Genomic DNA, 23,583 nt, shown 5'->3' on the forward strand with positions numbered 1-23,583 from the left:
CAAATACAAAGACAGACCATTATTCTGCAAGGATACACCCTCCAATGAATTCACAAGAGCCAGGACTAAATCTGGCAATATTGAACTGTCTGGTTCAGAGCTGTAAGTGGTAAAAATTAAGAGTAAGTATTTTTAAAGAGGAATTAAGCTGCTGGCCAGTGGCATGAGAGGGGACAGAGAAATTAAAGGAGGATGTAAAGATACAGCATTCCTATCTGGGTAGCAGAAGGTATCTCATTAACGGTCTGAATTACTTATTTGTCTGTGTCTCTTTTCCTTACCTGGAGGCTCGTGCTGTTATCTGAAAACGGTGAATTGAAGAAGCCACTCACAATGTTCATTACGGGCTCAGTGACATATTTCTCCAGAGATGTGTCTGCATGTTTACGATCTGTGGTTGTGTTACAAACCTACAAGGAAGAAGGAGGAAACAATGAGATTTAGTTGTTTTAAATAAGCAAGCTTTACTATTTTGTATTTATTACAACACATGTAATATTTCTTCTTAATACAAAACCAAAGGATTTTTATACAAAATCTATCAGAGATAACTATCTTAGAGTTCAAGCTGTATTTGTGATAGCTTATCTTTCTTCTTGGAGGTCCACGTTGACTTTTGAATACCCTTCTCTTCCGAACTAGCTCTTTCTCGTTGGCTGTCTATTCTTGCCCACACCGTGAAAAAAGATAAACACCTTAGGTTAGAAAGACTTCATGTGATGTTTAACTTCTCTCTTCAATCAGTCACCACAAACAGGTGGTGAAGGTGAAGATCATTTGCCAGAAAAATGTTAAAAAAAGGGGGAAAGGAAATAGCATAGTCAGTACCAACAGCCTTTAGGATTGTAAACTGTAAGACAGGCAGCATTACTTAGGAAAGCCACATGGGAAAAATACGAAAGACAAGCTAAAAACAATGAAAGAAGAGAATGGATGGTACTGGGACAACTCTGGCGCACAGAAGGATGATTAAACGATGGGAGGATGTGGGAAGATTTGTACAAAAGATTCCTGAAGACACCCTTTGGTACAACACTAAAAGTTTGTTGCTGCATAAAGATGTCAAGCCTGAAGAAAGCAAAAAATTACTGAGGTGGATCGCATCCTTCAGTATTTCTTTACTTCTTTTTAAAATTTGTGAACATCTATACAGAGTCATGTTGACTTTGCATATGTCAGTGTGAACAGTACTAAAAGGAGCCTACAGAGAGCCAAACAGTGAGAAAGGGAAGACTGGACAAATAAGAAGTACAGCCTATACTCAATGCTATCTCTTCAACAGCCTTTGAATAAGCAGTTCTAGCCATGTTTAACAAGAAATGAAAGACAAAGCTGTTCTCTCTTTCACCTATGCAAGCCACAGACTACTGTAATGTTCTAGGGAATCCATGTGAGAACAGAATTTATTCTCTTTATAGCCTTCACATTACTATCTGAGTCTTTAACACACAATCATGAATCTGTATGGTACATACTTACCATTACATTGCTTTATAGATACGGAACTGAGTCCAGAGATGCTGAGTGAATTGCTTAAGGTCACAGAGAAAAGTTGGTGACAGAAGCAGAAAGATAATCCACAGCACATGAATCTCACACAGGTCAAACATACTCCCTAATTGCACAGTGTTACTGTCACAACTTGGATGCTACAAGACAGCAATTTCACCAGGAGCGTTTTAAGGAAGGTTGCTGACATGCTATCCAAAAGCTCCCATGTTCAGGGGAAGATACAGCTCACGGGAACACAAAAGCATGTTGAGCGTAACACACAAGTGTTGTCATATGGTAGGAGAGGAATAACCAAAGATAACTTGAGACCTGCAGAAATGAAGCATCTTGAGGAGCTTTGCTTCTCTGCTTTTCTAAAATGTGTCAGACAAATAAGTCATGCCCCCCTGTAGTGCATTTCTTATCACCCCAGGAAAGGAAAGATTTTGGTCAGAGAAGTAACAGTGGCTAAACTGAAATAGCAAACTCTTCAGCCCTTCAGTTTTGGGAAAAGTATGACACCACCATCATCACCCTGAGTCCTCATGGAGGTAACAAAGACTCAGTTAATAACCAAAACTTTTTCTAAAATAAATAAAGAAAAGATCAGAGAACTAAAAACCTCTTGAAGTTCTTCTGCTTTTAATTAGTCTGCATGCCAGTTTTGGCTGGAACCAGTAGCTCTGAGGCTCAGTGCTCATGATCCCAATGGGAAGACAGGGAGCTGTGCGGTGCTAGCATGGTGAATTCAGAAATTGCCAAAACTAAATTCCAAAATGCTTTTAAGCTTTCCCCTTCGCTTGTCTAAAAAGCAGAGCCATATGTGGGGATGCCACTCTGCTCCAACACCAGTCTGAAAAATTCCCAGTGCAGAAGGAATTCGGAAATCCTCTCATTTGTTCTTATCCCTCTGCCCTTTGGGGACTGAAAAATGTTTCCTCATGGAAGAAAAAACCTGAAATGCATGAAATGGAGATGAAGATTGAGAAAGCAGGGTTTTAAAAACCCCTTAAGAGGCTTTGGGACCAAAACTCACATGAATAATGCTTCAAAAATTCTGCAGAGAAAGCCAGGATGACTTTACAGCTGTCAGATCCTGGCTCTTCCTTTAATCCTGCTCAGACTACAGCTGCTGACTTACAGGCTGGGCCACACACAGGAAAAGGAAGCCTTTCCTTCAGCAGCACCCACTTTGTGTAGTGCAACACTAAGTCATACACAGGAGAAAGTAGGTTGGCAGAAATTGTAGAAACAGGGTGTCTTTGAAAGCACGACTGCTTTTGGCAAACTGAATTTATACATGAATCCGCCTCATGCCTGCTTTGCAATGTATCATGTTGTTGAAAGAAAATGACAGTTAGGGACTAAATATTTCCTTCGTGGATTCAGAAACAGATAAAGAAAATTGTTTGGTTTTTTTATTTTTTTAATAGAAAAAGGAAAGAATCCAGCCTGAGGATAACACTCGCCATCTTTCACCTTAGTGCTCTCTAATAACAGACTAAGGCTCAAAGCTCACAAACTCACCCACTGACAGGCATTTGTAGCAGTTAAAAGAAAAGCATTTCCCCTTCCCCCATGCAAAAGCATCCCTTTTAGCTCACTGGAACACAGAGGATCAAAGGGCTCTTTTTCTAAATGCTTTGAAAGCTATTGTAACATCTTTCATGAGGCTGACAGCATTCTAACTGTCCTGATAGCTACATAACGCTGATGTATTTATAACACACGGGCTCTGCCTGGGCCCCAGAAAACCAAACCTGAACAAATACACTCAATAACCTGGAAGATATGGCTACCCACAGGGACTGGGCTGAAGAGCAGGACAGGCCAGAGCGCTTCTGACATGCTCTTTTAGTTCTTTTAGCCATTAACCAGGAAATTAAAAGGACTAATTAAGCACCTGCCCTGAAGGCTTTGCAGGAGAGCAAAATAAACCTGCATTTTGCCATTCGGTGCCAACAGCGCACACGCACAAAATACAGCATTAATAACACACTCACTCTTCACCTCTGAAGACCTGGAGTCTAATTCCTCTTATGAGAAGGGTATATGAAAACAAGCTCAGTGGTCACTATCAGCAGGGCAACTCTGCATCATTTGGCATGGTGCAATCTGTCTCCAGGCTCATGAAAGGAACTGTGGACAGAGCCCTCTTCCTACGTGTCTGCTTCTAGCCCAAGGGCAGAGAAAATTGGTCACGTTCAAGGGCTAGAAAGGGTAATCTGTTTGGAGGGTCAGGGCTAGGACACCCAGAAAGGGAATTAAACAGGAGAAAATACTTCTTAGGGTAAAAAAGTTGAGGTTAAAAAACAGAATCCCCCTCTAAGGAGTATTCTGATCTTAATTTTCAAATGAGCTTGGTTTGTCCAGAAGGGCTTTCACTGTAGAACACAACCACAGAGACAAGACAAACAGCAGGAAAACACTGTTTGTAGAGGTCTCATTACTGCTGAAAATGGCTACCACCAAAAAAAGAGAGCAGAAACATCCCTGTCTTAACCTGTTCCCAGGGGAAAAAAAAAGAAGAAAACTCAACCATAAGTTCTCTGTTTCACAGAGAAATGAACAGGCCCCAGTGCCTATCATATAGCACAAGTCTTTGCAGTCATTCTTCTTCTAGCCATAATTCATGGTATTTTCTCCCAACAGGTTTCAAAGAAATTATTTTGTGGCACACTATCACTTTGGGGAAAATGTCCACTGCAGGACTGAATTGAAATTCTTTTACCTTTTTTTTCTTTAATTTCAACAAAATAAAGAACGCAAGGAGTGAGAACTTAAGGATTATAAAATGTAATGGACCGTGGACTGGGAAAAGATAGGCATGCACTGTGACAACATGCTCTGTAACATCTCAAAAATACTGTCCAGCATCAAGGATCAAATACAGTCCACCAGCCACCAAAAAAACTGTGGTTCTGCTTCTTAAGCAGAAAGAGCAACTCCATCAGTTGGTATTAATATTAGGCTCTTACAAGAAGCATTACCTGCTAGAAAAGGGTATGTAATGTAAGCTTCATGGCTCTACTATTGTATTTTATCATTCCGGAAGTCAGAAGATTTCCCTTGTTTTCTGCCTCCAAAATACCAGAGAATGGAAGCTTAATTCAACTTCTGACTTGAAACTTAATTCAACAAGTAATGACAGCACGAAGCTCACTACGGTGCACAGGAATTGAATGCCTACGGTACTAACTGTGCCCCATCAGCTTATAGTTCGTATATGAATTAGTATTCTGAAAGACCATAGCTCTACACCTGCCTTTCACATCAGCGATGAGAATGTAGTTACAGTAGAATAAAAGACAAAAACAGGCTGAAGTGAGATTAAAGAGGGAACATGAGGCAAAGAACTTCTTGATCCCTGATCCTCACTGTAAAAACAGAGTAAAGCACGAGTATTACAGATGTGGGGGGTTTTTTTCCAGTCACCACCATAATGACATGTAGCACATGATCCCAAAAGATGTACACAGACTCTCAACCCTGTACATGCATCCAATTTATTTTTCTGGAAGAAAATAGAAAAGAACATGGATACCCAGATGCCCTCTTAGAAAGAGAAGACTGCTAATAATTAGCAGGTTAAACATAGAAATGACCATTTGTTAAAAAACCCACACACGTATTCTATTGTCAACTTGAAAAAAAGAGTTAATAAAATAAAAGAAGTTCACAAAAAAAAAAGTTATTGCCAGTTCAGTCACCACCGATAACTATACTGTAATATTTAACGTCTCATGAAGCTTACCCTTGCCATATCAACAAGGAAGTTCTCAAATAACTTCCAAATATGGTTACTGGCATAGATTTCTTTCATCTCCACTTCAGTGTCCACGTAACAGTGGTTAACAAAATTAACATAGGCAATTTTCACCTGCAGGAACAGGAAAAACACAAACAATATGAAATGGAACAGTAAAAACCATTAACATGATGTTTTCTATCTGCAAAAATACTGAACAATACAGATGATCCTTCAAGTCTGATGACCATGAGGTATCACAGTCCTGCTGAAGCATGACTGGTAGTAGCTGCAGAATTGGGCCTCAATATGCAGTGAATAAAAACATTTGCTGGACTGCAATTGAATTTAATAAAATGAGACTTCACCCAAAACTCCCACTGACTTCAGCATGGCCAGAATGCTACCCATCATTTCCAACAGATTCAGGCAGCGGCAAAACGTTGGCTTGACAAACCACTCAGCTGAGTCTTCACAGCTACAGCCAGAAGTTATTAGAGCATTAAACTCTGATAGTGGCTGGACAAACCCAGGAAAACAAAACAAGGTGTCTGCCCAAAAAAGCTGACAATCAGAGAGCAGCAAAAGAGACAAAGATTTTTCTGTTTAAGAAAATACTGGCTTATCCTTTTTCGTGTATTCACCTTAACAAACAGCACCTGTTTCCAGCCTGTATTCTGTGCAAATACTCGACTTGTCTGGACATTATAAACAACAAAACATTTTCTGAGTTTCTAAAAATGGTAAGTCAGCTTCCTCATTCAGTGAATTTTACCTCAGGTATGCAGTCATCATGGGTCACTACTCTCACTATATCATCCAGTGGCAGGAGTGAATTGCACTTGATCTCTGTGTATACATTCTTTCCTTCTGTACAAGCCGCTAGCAATTCCACTAGAGTGATGTGATACGCTAAGGGTCCGCTCTCGTCTGCTCGATCTCGCTCTGAACACATCATTTGGAGTAGGACTGGAAATGATGCTCTGTCGTTGTAGAATATCAACACATCTTCACCACCATTTATCAGCTGAAAAAGATACCACAAAGTTGTAAGCACCCCGCACTGCAGTAATTTCCTTAATTATTTTGTTCTACCTTTAAGTATGCAAAGACTCTCTAGCTATTGAAAGTGCTCAAAAAAAAGAAAAACTAGTCTGATGCGGCTTAAAATGCACATGTCAAAACAATATCCAGGGCAAACTTATGCTTTTAGCTACATAAGTGAAAATCTGGAATAACTCACCAAGGAGTGAGCTAATGCCAGGTGAATTTGAAGTTTAATTTCTATGCAGCTCTGTGTTTACCTAAGAGAGTACGCCATCCTTATTATTCCTACCATCTCAAAGTTTGTTTGAAGTTAATTAATTACCCTCACCTCCTATTGTGATGCATTATTATCCCTGTTTTGTAGACAGGGACTTGAGGTGCAGAGAGACTAAACCTTCCATGCTACCTCACACAAAAAGTCTGTGCCTCACCCACAATTTAACCAACCTCTTCCGCACCCCTGCTCAGCATCCGAAACAAAGCATGATTCTTCCCAGCCCATGCAAATTTGGCAGGTGGGTCTTGACATTGTCAGTGCCATGCCAGCACTTCCATTTAACAGAAGACTGGTCTATGTGATAAATATTTGATTTTGCTACAAGTGCATTGCTCATCTCAAGAGGATGCAGAGCGGAGGTGGATGTTGGCAGCCCCATCTCAGCAGATCTCACAGAAAAGTTTTGCTCTAACCCTGTTTTGAACCCCTCATACACTGAATATACCTACTGCCAGCGCTGCCCTGTGAGCTCGAGTGGAGCTGGGACAAGACAGTATTCCTGTCTTCTCTCCATCACTTTCCTTTTAAGCATAATGCACTCTCAATGCGGGTACAAATAAGCTCCCATAAACCCTTCCTAGTACAGAATACACCTTGGCAGCACAACAGCCGTACGTATTTTGTGAATAAGGCACTTGACATATCCAAGTCTATACGTGACATGAAATCCTAGCTTACTGAAATTCAAGGGTAGAAATAAAGGTTGGTGGAGCTGTTGAGAAATGGGAAAGCAGCAAGAGCAGGAATGAAAATTAGTCTCCCAGAATGAAAAGTCAAGAAACATTTCATTACATTTTCCAGGGTTTCAACATTTCAAATTTTGAATTTACAACTTTCGTGATTGTGTTTTCCCTGTTTCTTGCTTATTTTTACTTTGACAGTTGGATTGAGTGAATTGTGAATTCAGTCTTGCCTGCAATTTCCACTTTTCATTTATCTTTGGGTTTGTAAAATATTTCTACTCATGCCTTTTCAAAACAGACATTTTCTGAACAATCCACAGTACAGAAAAAAGTTTTTAAAGGGACGAGTGCTTGGGAAGGAGGAAGGAGACAGTGCAGGGACCCAGATACCATTAATTTCATTGCCCTCAATGGCAAAAAAATAAAGGAAAATGTGAGTATTCAAAATGTTGGAAAATTGACCTAACTTTTTAATACTGATGTCAGGAATACTATGCTCTCAGGACATTTCACATACAAAGTAATAAAAAAATCCACACCAAGCCCTATGGGAAGGTACATGGCTCTGTCACTTTCTATTAAGTTGTTCACCATATTCCCGTAGTTATTTTCCATTTGCGTACATTTTGCCCAGCGGAGAGGGAAGACTCTTTCCAGGTTTTCCCAGAGTTGCATTATTATGTCAAATCCAGACCTAATCTTTACCAGTATTGCTCGATATTTTATCGTATCGAGTCAAACTGACCCCTCATCCTTTCATGTACCTATCGCTGATGAATGACGAAGAAATACCAGGAGATAGTGAACTTGTGAAACACGATGCTGCATGGCGTGCTTGCTACATACTGACTGTGAAGAACCACAAATCAAAGCAGAAGATGTTGCATCAGCACAAGAAGAGCTAAGGGGGACAAGGTAATCATCATAAATGCAAGGACAGAAGAAGATGTCATTCCCTTTCCCTAAGTTACCCACTTTTAAATGTGATTTGCGAAGGGCATCCAAACATTGACTCAAGCAGAGAAAATGAGGTCCCTTTAAAAGCAGAAAAGGACGAGAAGTATCCAGTGTTAGCCAGAATTCTTACTGAGCATCATGACCTCAGTGATGGGGGGGAAAAAAAACCAACAAAAAATCCAACCCAGCAGCATTTTCTTCCACTAAAGTATATTTTCAACGACTTAAGAACTCTATGGAAGTATAATGAAGGTTGGTCAGTATCAGAGCAGCTGTTGACGCTCTGCAATGTATCACTCCAGAATACTATAGACAATAGAAAACTCTGCTAGCACATTGATCTGGTTCAAAAGTAAATTCCGCTTTCCCTTTTGTAATAATTGCACTGATAGGCACTGTTCTTACAGGAACCTCAATGCATCCTTGTAATGAGAAAAAGTTCCCTAAGGAACCTTTCAGGTCAGTAAACATCATTACTAGCACTCTAGTATGGGGGACCAAGGATATGAGCACAAGTGAATAAGCCTAATTGGGAAAGTGCAACATATTTCATGAAAGTACTCTTTTGCAATGGTGCTCCTTCATCTGTATGCACTTTCTAAAACATGTAAATACGATCAGTTTATCCTTTACTCCTAGTAAACAGGAATAAGCTACAATATATTTCCCGTGGGTAAAAGAAAACACAGGAGTAGTGGAGGCATGCTGTACACTCATACTCTATATTGTCTTGTGGTAAATTGTTTACATGCCTCATCTGGAGGGACAGAAGAAGTTACACCACTTGCTTAAGGTCACAAAGTACATCTCAGTTATCTACTGAGAAACTGCCCTGACTCCACGGCAAGTTCCAACCATTTGGCTACACTGTTCCCTTTATATTGGATTGCCATTCAAGCACCATTCAAATCTCACTATTACCATCCTTTTCTAACAAATCATAATTACTTACCTGTAATTTCCTACATTTTTTAAAGCAGATCATCATCTTACCCTCTTTCATCAAAACAAGGATGCTCCCTCCCCCCAGCAAATTCCTGCAGGACTCATGATGTAAATGTTACATCCAAGTTCATTTCAATTTTCATCATGCAGTCAGCTTGAAAATGTAATATGACAATTTATCTTTGTGCTATTATAGGTCAGTAATAAAATGTATTTAAATTGAGAAAAATCTAAAGATTTTGTTTGATGAGAAAGTAAAAACCTACAAGATGCTGTGGTGGAAGGGGGAAAATCTAAAAGCATAAAGACACAAGAACTGTTTGAATTATGTAAATCAAACGCTTGTAATTGATATTGCATGTTAAAACACTTCAGTCAAGTTGAAAAGGTTGAGGTGGATTCCATTAAAGGTTATCCATGTAGGCTGAAGGTTTATTTTCTTAATTAGAAGTTTTTCCTCTTTGTTGCTGTGGAACAAAATTTCAGTAGGGTTTAGTTTTGTTCATATCACAACTACAGCTTATGTCTGTTTTGTTTGTGAAGATGTCTCTTCAAAAAAACAAAAAAAATGCACTTTGTAAAGAAAAATGTTCCTTGGACTCTGATCCTACCTGGAATTTTCACTGTATTCAACTTTACCCACTTATTAATCTCATTGAACTGTTAACATAATTACAGTTAAATGCACAAGTGTCTGCAAGTTGAAGACTTCATTTATGATGCACACTATATATCAAATCCTAATTGCAGAGAAGTCAATTAGGTATTTTCCTAGTAACTTTAGTGGCATAAAGATCTGTCCACAAACCACTCTGTGGAATTCACTGGGTCAGACTCCAAATCTAGTTAGTTAAAGCTAGAGAAGCTCTACTGACTCTCACAGAAATGCTCTGGAACAAAGGAAACAAAAGCAGAAACTAGTACCTAGAATTGTTACATGGTTACGTGCTAAAAAAATGGTCTACAACACTGTTTAGACAAATCCATAGAGGTAAGAGCCTCTTATATGGCAAAACCATGCCACAATATGGCCAAGTTTGGTGTGTGAATGGGATCCTAAATTACAGTACAGGAAAATGAAGGTTTATGTAACTCTGAGATTTCCATGCTGCATCATCTACAAATAGACATCTCTGTATCATCATGCTAACACTCATGTTTTCTTTCTAGTAGTTATACAGATGGCCTTACAAAATTAAACTCCCAAAAACGTCTGCTAAAATATTCATTATTTGTGATACTGTTTAAAATTCTAAAGCGATGATGCCATTATATCCCATTGGTATCAAGAGCAGAAAAAGCAACCTCAAAATACTAGTGTGTTAAAAAGACATCACATGAGTGATTAACATATGAACCCTTCACTTACCTCTGTCATTACCATGTCCTGGCACTTTTTCACGTATTTGCCATCTGCTTTCACAATGGTCTGCAGGAAACGCAGATACTCCACATGACGGCCGTGGGTCTCAATGCAGTGTACAAAGTGCTGCACCACTCTTTCACTAATTTCATTACACAGAAGGTAATTATTCATGAAGATGTGCCGCATGGTTTCAGCTTCCAGGAGCTAAACAGATTAAAATCAAAACAGCTTTAGAAGAAGAGCAGATTTGTTTTGAGATTGAAAGATTCACAAGACTCTAGACTAGAGAAAGGCACATTGGTAAAGGGAAACTGGGAAAGCCCAATGTGCACCAGCCCAGTGATTAAGCAGTGACCTTAGGGCCTTAGCTTTCATTTATGATGGGATTTCTCCACACTTTCCTATGAGTACAAAGTGGTCCTAAAGTGGACATAAACAAAATCTGTGCCCATGTGGAAGGTGAAGACACACACATACACACACTACGCTGCTAGAGCACTACAGGGACTTTGGTATACAAGACAACTGAGACCATGTTCATCCCACTCACCATCAAACTTTGCATTGAGGCAACCAAATAAGATGATTAGCTACCTCTGGCTCCCTCTATTGTTGACAGAGGCAGGCATTTCCAGCAGGCAAATCATGGCACATGCAGTCTGATTGCTCTCTGAGAGAACATCTCTTTCCACATTAACTACAGAGGGAGCCTAAGGCTATGTTTCTATCCGTGAGTAGCACAATACAAGAGGAACAGACCTGTAGCAAGAAAGGGATGCTGCTGAGGACCCAGCATCCAGACTTCATGCGTTCTTGGGGCTTTTGCTTCAAACTTGTTCTAGTTTGGTCCCTTGGACTAAAGGCTCATGAGGGTCAGGTGTGCTCCTAGAGTATACCTTTCTGTTTAGTGTCATCTGAAAGGAATCCACACCAAGTTTGCTCCACAATGTGAACAAAAGCACAATTACTGGGATGATCAGAAGATCAACTTCAAAAGAACAGAAATGTAAGTGCAAGCAGGCACCTGAGTGCCAATACTTGGCACCTGAGTTAAGCATCAGCATTGGATAGGATGGAGCCTGGGTGCTAGTCCCCACGGTGGTCAGCTCAGTGCCTTTCACTAACTCCACAAAAAAAGCATAAAAAAAAAATAACAGAACAAATGCTTCCTAATGTACGCAGGCCAGGGGTCTACAATCCTAATACTCACACTCTTTCTAATAAAAGCATGTTTTGCTCAGTAGATCTGCCACTGAGCAAGGTGCCATTCTATATGACTATATCTGTGAACATACATGTATACATGAAGGAACCGTGACAAAGAGGCTTACTGTAAAGACGATTTAATAAAAGATTACATCTTAGATTAGTTAAATCAAAGGGAAGCATCATCAACAAAAATGTGTGGGTCTGATTCTACTGTCACACAAGCTTCTTGACAGCATAGTCACAGCATCTTCTACCTTGACTTATAGCCCATCTGTGAGTGAGTTAGGACAAGACCAGAGTCCAGCTAAACGTGATGTGATGATGTGACACATGTTCATAGACACTTCAGGTAAACCCCACAGGTAATATTGTTTTCCACTTTTAAAATACCAACATTAAAAACAATGACATAAAGAGGAATGATAAGGGAGAAAAGACAGGATAGAGAAGAGAAGACAACATTAAAAACCATGACATAAAGAGGAATGATATGGGAGAAAAGACGGGAGAGAGAAGAGAAGACAATAAGGGAGAAAAGATAAGGAAGAGAAGAGAAGGCAGAGAAGGCATAATTTAATGAAATTGTTTATTTAGCACTGTCATTTTTCAGCAAGTCTAAATTTACTTCCAGTTATAATATTCTCCTTAAAATGAAATACTTACCCCTGGAGTTAAGAACAAGTTGAGATTTTTGTGGAGGAGAACTTGATTCTGAGGATTTCCTCGACAGAAATTCTGAAGAAAAGTGTGGGCTAGATTCATAACTTCATTCATCTTTTCATCACTCTGCAAAAAGAAAAGACAAATGAAATCAGCTGGGAGTACCTAAACATATTTGTTAAACCCGCACAACGTGAATTTGGCCAGGAACAAATCAATTGTCCTGAGCCTTTATAGGGCAGGAATTCCCCCTCTGACAAAAGCAACTGATCTAGTTTCCTTCAGTCCATTAGTGGCTGTACCTTACTCTGAATCAACTAGACCATAGGGAGTCACAGGTAAGAGCACAAACTCAAAGTAAGATTTCCTCATGCATGGTTATAATTTCCTAGTTTAAAAAAGTGGCTTGATTTTCAAAAAAAGCTCTCTAACCTGCATTGATTTTAAGCTTTTGAAAAGCTTTGGCTTTTGTATAGCTACATATAGAAATAGTTTTATGTGTGCATGTGTGTGTACACCTACGCGAATATATATGTTCATACACACAGTCCCACACAAATATATGTCTAGTTTCATCCCCATTTTGTATTGCTGTCATATAGTATTATATTATTTGATGAACCACCTATATGGACAAGCACTATTTTACTGAAGATAGCTGAATCCGGTGTCTTTATCATAACATTAGTGTGTAACACTCAGGAAAACGTAGCCCAGAAGAGGTTTTATCTCTTCTCAGTGCTTCCTGTAAGATCTAGAAAGATGTGCTCTTTAAAAGGCTAGCTAGATCACTCATTTGTATGCTCAATGCCACTAAATCAGTACCAAATCACATTATCTTCTGAAAAACTTGCAAGTGGAACTAGGTTAGAGGCTTCCATGACAGAAACAAAGAAATTATTTCAGACTTGATCCTTTAAAGATTTTTGTCCATCTTACGTATCTAGGACAGCACTCACATCAGTACCCAACAGTGGAATTTAGATACCCTGCCAGGAGCTCCATTAAATCAATACTTCTTACTGCGCAGTGACTGCAGATCTAAGGTTTGCCTATTTCGGGAATGGGATGATAGCGCAGTGACATCGAGGTACCTGAGGCAGTAAACATTAAGTTCTTAGTAAAACCAGTTCTATGCAGGCAGCCATATTTAAACTTAGGCCCAAACCCATTATTCTTAAGGTAGAAAATGGCATCATTATTTCATGTTTGTACCATAGTTGACTGAATTAAATTTAAAAAAAAAAATTCACGTTGATTCCTGGGCCTCTTGATGCCTTTCCCTTTATTGGGTTCATGTTCTTTACCACTAAAATTATGAGAATAACCTTTTCATAGGGTATCTGCAGAAGGTCCAAGACTACCAAGTGGGCGCCCATATTTTTCAGCAATCGCTGCTGTTGATTCCGACATTTTTTATTCTGAACACAAAGTTTGCTGAGCCGAATCAAAATCTATAAATAAACAAACAAATAAATCAGCGTGCAAGCAAGCAAAGAACCAGTCATGTCACACAAAACCAAAAATACATTATTTAAAAATAATTATTAAATCTACTTATCAAACAAGTATGTCAAGGAAGTTTCTTAGCAGATATACCAACCTCTTTAACTATATTGTAGTTATTGCTTTTATTGCTGTCTATCTGGGGTTTTTTGGTCCCATCCTGTATTGGACTCAAAATATTTGACTCCTGTAACAAAGAACACACAACAAGTGGAGATCTATTGCATTTTCCTCAACATGAACTAATTATATTTAATAACAGCAAGCGAAGAACTATTACAGCAGCTCATAGGGAACCGATACAACACAGATAATAAAGAAAAAGACTTGTTTATTCTTTATCCACTGGTCCAATGAGTGGAAAGATTCACATTCAAGTCCTTCCATTGTTTCAAATTTCCAATACGAGCAATTAGTCTATGTCTTCATGCTTCTGATCCTCCTAAAAAATAATACATCCCTAAATCACAGACTAGACATCCCAAGGAATTTAGATACTATGGGAATAGGGACCATAAGTGTATTTCAATAGCCACCGCTTGTTCCAAAAATTTCTAATACAACTGGAAAGATTACAAAGTCTGTGTACGTGAACATTAAAAAGTCTGGAGAAAGAGGTTAAGATGACCCCTGTAGTTGAGATAAGTAGTAGGGTGGCGTTCTCAGCAGTACAGGAACAAGTAGCACGTGGAAATTAGAGATGTTCCTCCCATGAAGAGGAGACTTCTGTCCTTATCTCTGGATGATGCAGGAAAGGATTTAAAAACAAATGAGAACTTTATGTTAAACTGCAACATCCAGTCATGACGCTGTATGATCTGGCCGTGCCTCTTAGAAAGCCCCAGCTGGGTATGATAAATAAGAGAAATCAAGTCAGCAAGTAACTGCCAACACCCACGCACTTTTCCACACATATCTCAATCAAAACAGGGAAGAACATCTACGCAAATACTGCCACTTAGAATACTGGCAGTGGGCTTTTTTTTTCTGCTGCAAGCTATGGTAAGCCTTTCTTAACAGGAAACACAAAGAATTGAAAGATTGGAGTTTGGATGCTGAAATTATTAAGCATGTAGAAAAACTGTAGCAGATCTTGAGACTGCCTCACAGTATAACCACAAGGATGTAAACCAGTGTAATAGCATAAAAAAGAACCAAACAGGTGTGCTTCTGAGTTTCAATGTGTCCTCAAACTTCCTACTGCTTTAGAGAAGAGAATTACGCCAAAACACACACATGCACGCCAATCTGAATGTTTATACCTCTTGAAACCTCTCTCTGAACTTTCTTAGCTGATGGTGAAGATGAGGAGTTCTATAAATCCCATCTGGTCTTCATTTCCAGTGGGGCAAGAACAGCTGCACCACTTGGCCATGGAAGCTGTTTATAACAGTGTCAGCACTGCTGTTCAGCGTGGTCATGTTGATCTATGCAACAACAGTGGATTTTTATTTGTTTAGGTTTGTTAGTATGCACGCTGCTTTCTCTCTAGTTGTTTGAATCAATACTTTGGAAGGTATTTCAGGCTCTTTGCTATAATTAACCACCCTCCTCTGTTCTGGGACTGCGGGTTAACCAAGATTAATTTACCTGTTACTTTTATCAGCATTCTTCCTCAATCAAAGTAGTTTTATAATCCATGTGAACTATATGTCTTATCTGGAAGTGCTGATCAGCATTAAACTGCTGAATCTATCCTTTCTCTTAACAAAATAAAAACCTGTTTATTGAACCCATAAGAGTACGCCAGGGATGTAGTTATCAAGGGATAATCACACCACTGGAATACCAGAGACACGTAGCTGCATATCTTGCCTCGTTACAACCCATGATAGACATTCTCTGTCACACTTTTCCACAGGGGACAGGGAGTCACAGAGCTCGTACTGAGAAAGGTTCTTGTCTGAGTACCCCACCTGTAGGAAATGGTATTTTCTGAAACAGACTACTGCCTCTATTCATAAAATTCCTGGGATATCACTCTGCATCAGTCTTAGGATCCTTTCTTTCATTCTGTCAAGGATTCAGTCCGAGCAGTTCCCCGCCGCTGAAATAGTCGCAGGCATCTCAGCAGGACAGCTGTGCAAGGCACTAGTCAGTGTCACGCTGGCACAGTTTTGCCCTCCGCAGGCTGTATTTACTTACCAGGGAATGAGGGGCACTCTCAGAAGTTTCAACTCAACCTACATATGACGTTTCAGGAGATGTTTGTTTAAACATTCCCAGAACCAAATCAAACTGCCACAGACCAGAAAAGGAGGAGAGCAAGGGAACACCAGATGCTTAAGGGCACTGAAAGTTTATACCACTTGAAACCTCGCTGAACTTTTTTAGCAGGTGGCAAAGATGAGAAGCTCTATAAACATCACTGCACCATATTCCAGCTTCACCTGAGAGTCCTTTCACTGAGACTGTCTTTTTCTCCTCCTCAGATCTGTTTCTGGTGCTGCACCAGCAATGCATCCTCCAGTGACAGGACAATAAAGACCACACTTTCCATAGTCCATGGTATCTATGCAGACTCATAACACCCTTCCTAGAAATAACCAAGTAAACACCCTTCTCAAGCAAGGCTCAGTTATGCAAGATCATTTCAGCATTCCTTCCTAACCCTGCGTGGTGTCTAATTCATGTCTGACCTAACTCCAAGCACTCTTTCTTGTAATTCTGATCTCCAGTTCCTATCAAGATGACCCTGCATGGATGTAGGATTTGTTGTTTTTCCTGTGGAGAACTCTGGGTAATTTATTTAGAAGAACATGGTCTTTTTTCTACAAATCCCATTTCTGAAGTCATATGACTGCAAAAAAAAAAAAGTCTGTAGCCCCCCAGGTTATGACAGAAAGGTGGAAATAATTACCCAAAAAGACTCAGAAGCCTAAGGGCAAAAAATAGATTTGATTTTTTAAAACTCTTATGCCAATCTTGCACTGTGCTTCGGTGAGGACAGAAACTTGGGCTTAACATAAGACTGTTCTGGAATGTAATTTAAGCCCTTGTGCACACTTTAATGTTGTTTGGGAAAAGTTAAGCACAGGCAAATGAAGCATATTCCCTAGAGGTTCATCCAGCTCAGTACTGAATACCCAGCATCCATTCCAAGAAAGCATGGGATCTCACAGGGATGTTTATCTGCTTAGAGCTAGCCACCTGCGTCATACATTGTAGATTATGACCAGCACCTCACCTCTTACATCTGACTTAAGATCTCAAAGAGAGTATTCGCTGTCTAAAGTAGTTTTGCCAGGTAAAAACATTTCCTGACTGTTAAAGAATAATTTAACAGGGGAAAAAATAATGGACAAGATTCTGAGCTATTGTAACCTGGCGCAGGTCTCGTGGAATTACCACCAGATGATCTAACCCGTTGCGCAGATTACATATTACTGTTCTGATACAAGACTCTCTCAGAAATGCCAGAGATAATATTGTGCATCTACGGAAGCACTGCTGATCCATACAGACCCACGGATGCCTCATGGGAAAAAAAACACTGAAAATATCCCATTTAGAGATGCTTCTGTTTCAAGCACATTGTTTTGTCCCCTCTTCCTGGAGTTTCTTTGCTATCGGGGCTATCCGTAGGAATAAAAAGGATCTTACTACACTTTTAAAATGTATTATAGCTAAAAAACCTTGTCACTATCTTGCTGTAATTCTGTATCCTGTCTCCCCATTACCTTTTCCATTCATTAAATACCTAAAGGAACATTTTCTTTCCTGCTAGAGCTATGCTTGAGGAAAGAAAGTAGGAAATCCCACATACTTAAGCTCATGAAGTCTAGAATCCTCCCCAGTTCTGACACCACTAAATTCAGCTAAGTTATATCAGAGAAAGAGTAGGACCTACACTGTCCCAAGAAATTAAGATTCTCCCTTGAAGTGTTGGATTTTCCCCCATATGAAGCCACCTAAAATCTGCTTGCTCATCTGAAAGGCCAAGCGTATGTCATAGATACCTGCAAACATCCTGTCTCTTCTCAGTGGCTCCTACTTTTCCTCAATGCATTGGCTTCACAATGCTGTATAATCTCCACTTGGCTTCCTACTAAACTTCCCCTGGTGGCTTCCTTGCCCATTTTCTTGCCACCAGGGAAGACTCTACCATGGAAGAGAATAAGGAAAGCGCTGTGTCAGAAATCGCAGTTGTTCATCTCTCCCCACTTCCTCTGACGAAAATGGAAATGTGGGAATAAAAATTGGTAGGAAAGCCTGCTCTATCTGTTATGCCACAAAACTCAACCATAGCAACTCTTGCAACACTCTGCATTTTCTTAAAGACTCATACTGGAATTAAGTGATTACATGAGGACCTCAGCTTTCACTGAAAAACAAAATTTAAAAAAAAGATCAATGAAACTTAAAAAAAATCAGGTCTTCGTGGTTCCAGATTCAAGTTCTAAAATTTCTCAAATCACAATATATCCCGAGAGTGTGGTATAACAAGGGTCAAAAAAAACCCGACCCAGATTAGTTAACCTACGAAATCTCAATATTCTTAGGTCAGTTTTATGTTTGGTGGAGAGTGGAATTGCTCGTAATGTTTGAAAATATGGGTTTGATTGCGCTCCTCTCCCCTAGTTGCAGGAACAGATACTGTCTACTCCTTCTTTCTTCCAGCACGTCAACGCAACTGCCAACATGTGATCCCTAGATTACTTCCTTGGCCACAGAGTGATGCCATACACTGTGGCTTGCTTGCTAGCCAGAAAGGAAGGCAGCTCTATGACGTAAGAACGCAGTTACTGAAAACGGTGGGAAAGAATATTGAACACATTGATAAAAGAGGTTTTATTCCCTATTCTGTCTACTCCTAAAGCTCAGCCAGAATACTGCACGTTCTCGCTTTGCAACTTTGATTAACCAGACCACAAATCTGCCGTTGTTCATTAAACTACCTATCAATATTGAAACAATTCTAACAGCAAAGGCTTTAAACCCACCTCTATTGGCTCTTCTCCCCCTTTGGTTTGATTGTCGCCCACCTCTCCACTCTCATAATTGCTGCTCTTCTCAACCCACAATTCTGATTTTTCTACAGTCAGACGTAGCTGATCAAGATCAGCCTTGATTTGCTTGTAGTTATCAACATCTTGATTAGACACCAGCAACTGAACCTGGAAATACAGAAAATTGTAAAGCTATTACAGCAGTAGCACCAGCACTTATGCCTGGGTAATTTGCTTGGCAGTTTCCATCCTAAGCCCCTCTTTTCAGGTGCTTTATATAACCTTCCCTATGAAATTGAGAAATGGCACACGCAGGCTTTTTAGGCCCCATTCATCAAAAACCTTTAGCAGAGCCAGAGACTGTAGTTGCCCAAAACAGGATACTTATAACATTCATAACATTCTCTCGCCTTCTTTAATACACTGCGAAATGTTTTCAGCACAAGCACAGATTTACAAGCTCTTGAGTTCTATACAGAGTTAGCTCTGATGCACTGATTATGATCCTCGTGGTATTAAAACAATACAGTTACATGGCATTAAAGCAAATACAGTTAGAAATACTTTATCCCATCAACACAGTACTTCACAAGAAAAAGAAAAAAAAAGGATGATATGACAAGGAATTAGGAAATCAGGACATCCAAAGAAAAGTCAGAATGGCCAGCATCTTTAATGATCACCTACATCACCATAATCAAATACTGAAAAATAACAGATCCTAACACTGGTACTCCAGCTTAGAAAAACTTGTTTGAATATAGCTCACAAACTGACTTTCAGGTTCATGTAGTTTCCCACCATCTGAGTGGTTGCCTTTTACCAAGATTAATCTCACTTTTTTTTTTTTTTGTACTGCTCAAATTATCTGGGTTTTTTTCAATGTTATTTGTAGTTCTTGATTTAGCATGATCTACACATTTCTTTTCTTCGTAATGCTCTTTGCTCTACCAATTTTATTAATTAAGATAATATTCCAAAAAACTAACTACAATCTTCACAGTAAATCAATAAGCACTAATAAGAAATCACACTTATGTAAAAGATTAAGGTCACATGGCAGACAAGAACACTGATATGGACATTCTTTTTTAAAAAAAAAATCACTACATGCAGGCAAATATTCATTATTTTGTAATATGACGTTTTCATCATCTCTCTTAGCTTGGTAAAACCTTTTTATTTTAGAGATTTTATTAATGCTACTCATCTGCAGACATTCATATTCCATGTTCTCTACAGTCTTTTTGGTTTATTTGTCAGTTAGCCTTTTCCATCCTTTACAAAAACCATGTTAAGCTAACTCAGTCCTTGCTTACCTGGGAATAACAGCTATTTATACAGCTAACCAGCCTGGCGTAATTTTAACAATCTGGTGGGAGACCATTATGCTACACTGCAAAAACATTAAACAAAAGCTTTCCAGGTCTTTATCATTCATCTGTTTTTAAACAAGAGAGACCTCCACATCTTACATAACGATGAGACAAGACGCTATCAAACTCCTGAAATAAGCATCAGATGGTCTTATCAACATATGTTATACAGGGTTACGTAACAGATGTCTCTGTCATCCAGCCCCATGACATCAGATCTCCCCATCCTAATCCACTGACACATGGAGCCTGCACATGCACTGTTATCAAGCAGAAAGAATAAAAGTTGAGAACAGGCTTGGCTATATTACTCTATTCCTGTTATTTGGGCATATCTGTACCATACAGTGGAGCAAACTGCAAAGGCACCTGAATTAGAACTAGAAACACCACATGAATAACAAGAGAGCTTTATACCCAGCCCAAGTAGCCCTGAAGACATGAAAGTCTTATTGCTGACACCGGTACACTGCTTGCTGAACACAAGCTACTAACTCTGCCTCTGAGGGATCCCTACATCATGTCTTAGTGTGAGATGCATGTGTCCCAGCTGTCACCACGGACCTACGTTTTCAGTAATGGATGCAATGCCAGAAATAACTATTTCTGGGTGCACAACATAATATACACTAGCACATATGCTCAACTAATGGGGAAAAAAAAAATAAATCTCTGCTGAATTTGGACCTCTAAGGAAATAACACTGTCATGCTACAAACAGCAATTTAGGTAAGTAAAGCAGCCTTTGGAAAGACTTTCCCTGCGGTCAGTTTCCTGGAATAACACTATGCCCATCCATACCTGTTTAAATGCTTGCAGAACTTCTGCTCTCTGGCTGAAGTGCTTAAATAGCAGATGCAGAGCACCGGAGAGCAAAGGAGGGTAGTCATGCATGATGAGGTGAATGAGGACCCGTAAAAAGGTTCTGCCCCCTTCATCATCAAGCTGAACCGCATTCTTCTCCTTTCTGCAACAGAAATGGGGAAAAAAAGACCAAATAAAGTAAAATAAATAAGAAAAAATAAAAGCTTTTGACATAATTATACCTATACACACAATCTTCATTTGACAGAGCTCTTAAAATCAAATCAAATACGCTGCAGGATGGAAACTATAAACATCACTTTAACGTATTTTGTAAGGACTTCAATCCTACAGTTATATGCTGTTGCAGCAATCTTGTAGCAGAATGGACACTATGGAATGAAAATATGTATGAAATGCGTCAAATATTGTGATTAAAATACATATCGCAAAAACATTCATTTATGTCTTGGATAGATTATGCCAAGTTCATCCCCAATCCAAATTAATTGAAGTAAACAGCATTTCATCAGAGATTAATTTGGCCCTTTCCTTTTCACTCCTTCCCTTTTCAGCTGCTATTAAAATTTCATTTAAGAAAAAATAAGCTCAAAAATAGTAAGAATTGCCAAAAGCATCATATTTCTGGAATCATATTTATAATCTGGAACGGCAGAAAGCACACTTACGCTTAACAGATCAAAGCAGAAGTAATGTTTCCAAGAAACCATTCAGGCTCTCTGTTCATTTTAAAGATGCAGATGCCAAGGGCTGTGTGTTGTTTTACATTATGGGAGTTCAGGGAGAGGACGGGAGGCATTGCTCTCACTGGTAAAGATTGAGAATGCATAAGGGACAGAGAGGAAAGATCAGAACGCCCATATTGTGGCTCCTTCTCCCTAGCTCCAAGAAAAACTTTAAAGTCTAAGGCCTTGTCTAAATGGGATTCATTTTTACTGGTATAATCATAATTATACCCATAAAATAAAACTAATATAGTGATAATGGTAATAACTCTCCAGTGTGCATATGTTCTGTGCTCTTTGTTTTTTGTTCACAGCGTAGCTGAAACCACTTCCAAAACTCCACAAGCATAACTTGTGATCTGCAGGCCTCTGGTGGTCCAGAAGATCATGGCAAGTGATCCGCAGCTGATTTGAGGAGTCGTATGAAAGACATTACTGTTGACATAACTTCCTTAAGTTCAAAGACAAGGTGCAATGACAATGGCTCATGTGGTCTGTGAGAAATACTGAGGGTCCACAGTAACTTCCTGATCCAAGAAATTTGGGACTACAGCCATAAGGTATACCAGTAAAAGGTCTTTCTTTAAAAAGCACCCATGTGGGGCTTTATAAGAGAAATAAGTTATTAGTATGTTTTAGCCCAATACACCTGTACACCATTCCCCAGCTGCCTTTGGGAACAAGGCAAAAACTTTCTACCAACTCTCTTACAACCAAGAGGGTGGTCATTTCCAATCCCATGGCCATCCATACCAACTGCGCTGTTCGCTTGTTTGAAATCCAGGTCTTTCCTGGCACTTCTCTGTCTATGTAATAAGAAATAGCAAAAGGAAGAAAAAGGGGTATGAAAACACACACAGAATAAACAGAGATCTTCTATGAGAAATATCAGCGTGAACAAGGAGATGAATATAGAGAGGCAAAACTGCAGAGAATATACCTGCCAGCAAACATGGTTTCAGCCTGAGCTGCAATTTCATCTATGTCAGGAACAATTGCTGGAAAACAATCAAAATAAAATTAAAAACCAAAAAAAGCCAATGATCATTGTTTAATCTGCACAGTAAAAAGGAATTCTGTTCCTCTTTACAGTAGATGTTATAAAATAAAGGTCTAACTACACATTCCTTAACTAAGCAAAATTTGCTATCTGCAAGAGAAGTAGGGAAGAAATGGGACATGGGGCAGAGTTAAATTGTGTATTACTATTACTGAGGAAAAGCCAAATTGTAGTGATGAACCAGAGCTCCATGGTGCTAGAGGCTGTACAAACTGCCACCAGTGACCCTTCAAATGACACAGAATATTAAACTTATATTTTTATTAGATGAGCCAACCCCCACAAAGCAGCTAAATGAGACACGTGAACTTTAGAATATTTATCATAAACCAAATCATTTACCACACCATCATTCTGCTTTAGAATAGCTTTAATATACCTTACTACATGAGACTTGAATACTCCTTAGCCACCCCTCTGTTATACAGCACCTCCAATAAAAGGAATTCTCCCCTACTTGCAGGCGGTCGCACAGACAGCCGTCAGCCTTCTGAGCACTTGTGTGCGGACAGGAACGCTCCCTGGAAAGCCGCTCCATTCACATATCACATTGACCTCATTTAAAACCATCCTCATCCATCCACAACCATTTTTTCATGATCTGCTCTCCACTACATTTGTCATCGTGCAGTGTTTTGGGAAGCGTACCAATAAGGGAATAAATTGTCATCACGGGAAAAAGGAATCATTTTTTCATTGGAGAAGGACAGGCCAGCAAAAATCTGTTTTTATAGGATTCCTTAAAATTTTCATTTTCAC

At 39.4% G+C, this 23,583-nt stretch overlaps 1 protein-coding gene across 3 annotated transcripts in view; it reads right to left on the bottom strand.

Moving 5' to 3' along the window:
• ITPR2 (inositol 1,4,5-trisphosphate receptor type 2) overlaps positions 1 to 23,583 on the bottom strand; it is a 262,612-nt gene that overhangs the window by 132,775 nt on the left and 106,254 nt on the right. For all 3 annotated transcript variants that reach the window (XM_059816601.1, XM_059816602.1, XM_059816600.1), the window contains exons 24-33: positions 22,705 to 22,762; positions 21,016 to 21,181; positions 18,833 to 19,006; positions 13,987 to 14,076; positions 13,712 to 13,837; positions 12,387 to 12,509; positions 10,518 to 10,718; positions 6,015 to 6,266; positions 5,246 to 5,371; positions 282 to 410 (exon numbers count right to left, since the gene is read on the bottom strand). In XM_059816601.1, the coding sequence (XP_059672584.1) occupies positions 282 to 410; positions 5,246 to 5,371; positions 6,015 to 6,266; positions 10,518 to 10,718; positions 12,387 to 12,509; positions 13,712 to 13,837; positions 13,987 to 14,076; positions 18,833 to 19,006; positions 21,016 to 21,181; positions 22,705 to 22,762 (1,445 nt within the window). The remainder of the gene's footprint in view (positions 1 to 281; positions 411 to 5,245; positions 5,372 to 6,014; positions 6,267 to 10,517; positions 10,719 to 12,386; positions 12,510 to 13,711; positions 13,838 to 13,986; positions 14,077 to 18,832; positions 19,007 to 21,015; positions 21,182 to 22,704; positions 22,763 to 23,583) is intronic.

This window comes from Gavia stellata, chromosome 4, assembly GCF_030936135.1.
Source record: "Gavia stellata isolate bGavSte3 chromosome 4, bGavSte3.hap2, whole genome shotgun sequence".
Lineage (NCBI taxonomy): Eukaryota > Metazoa > Chordata > Aves > Gaviiformes > Gaviidae > Gavia > Gavia stellata.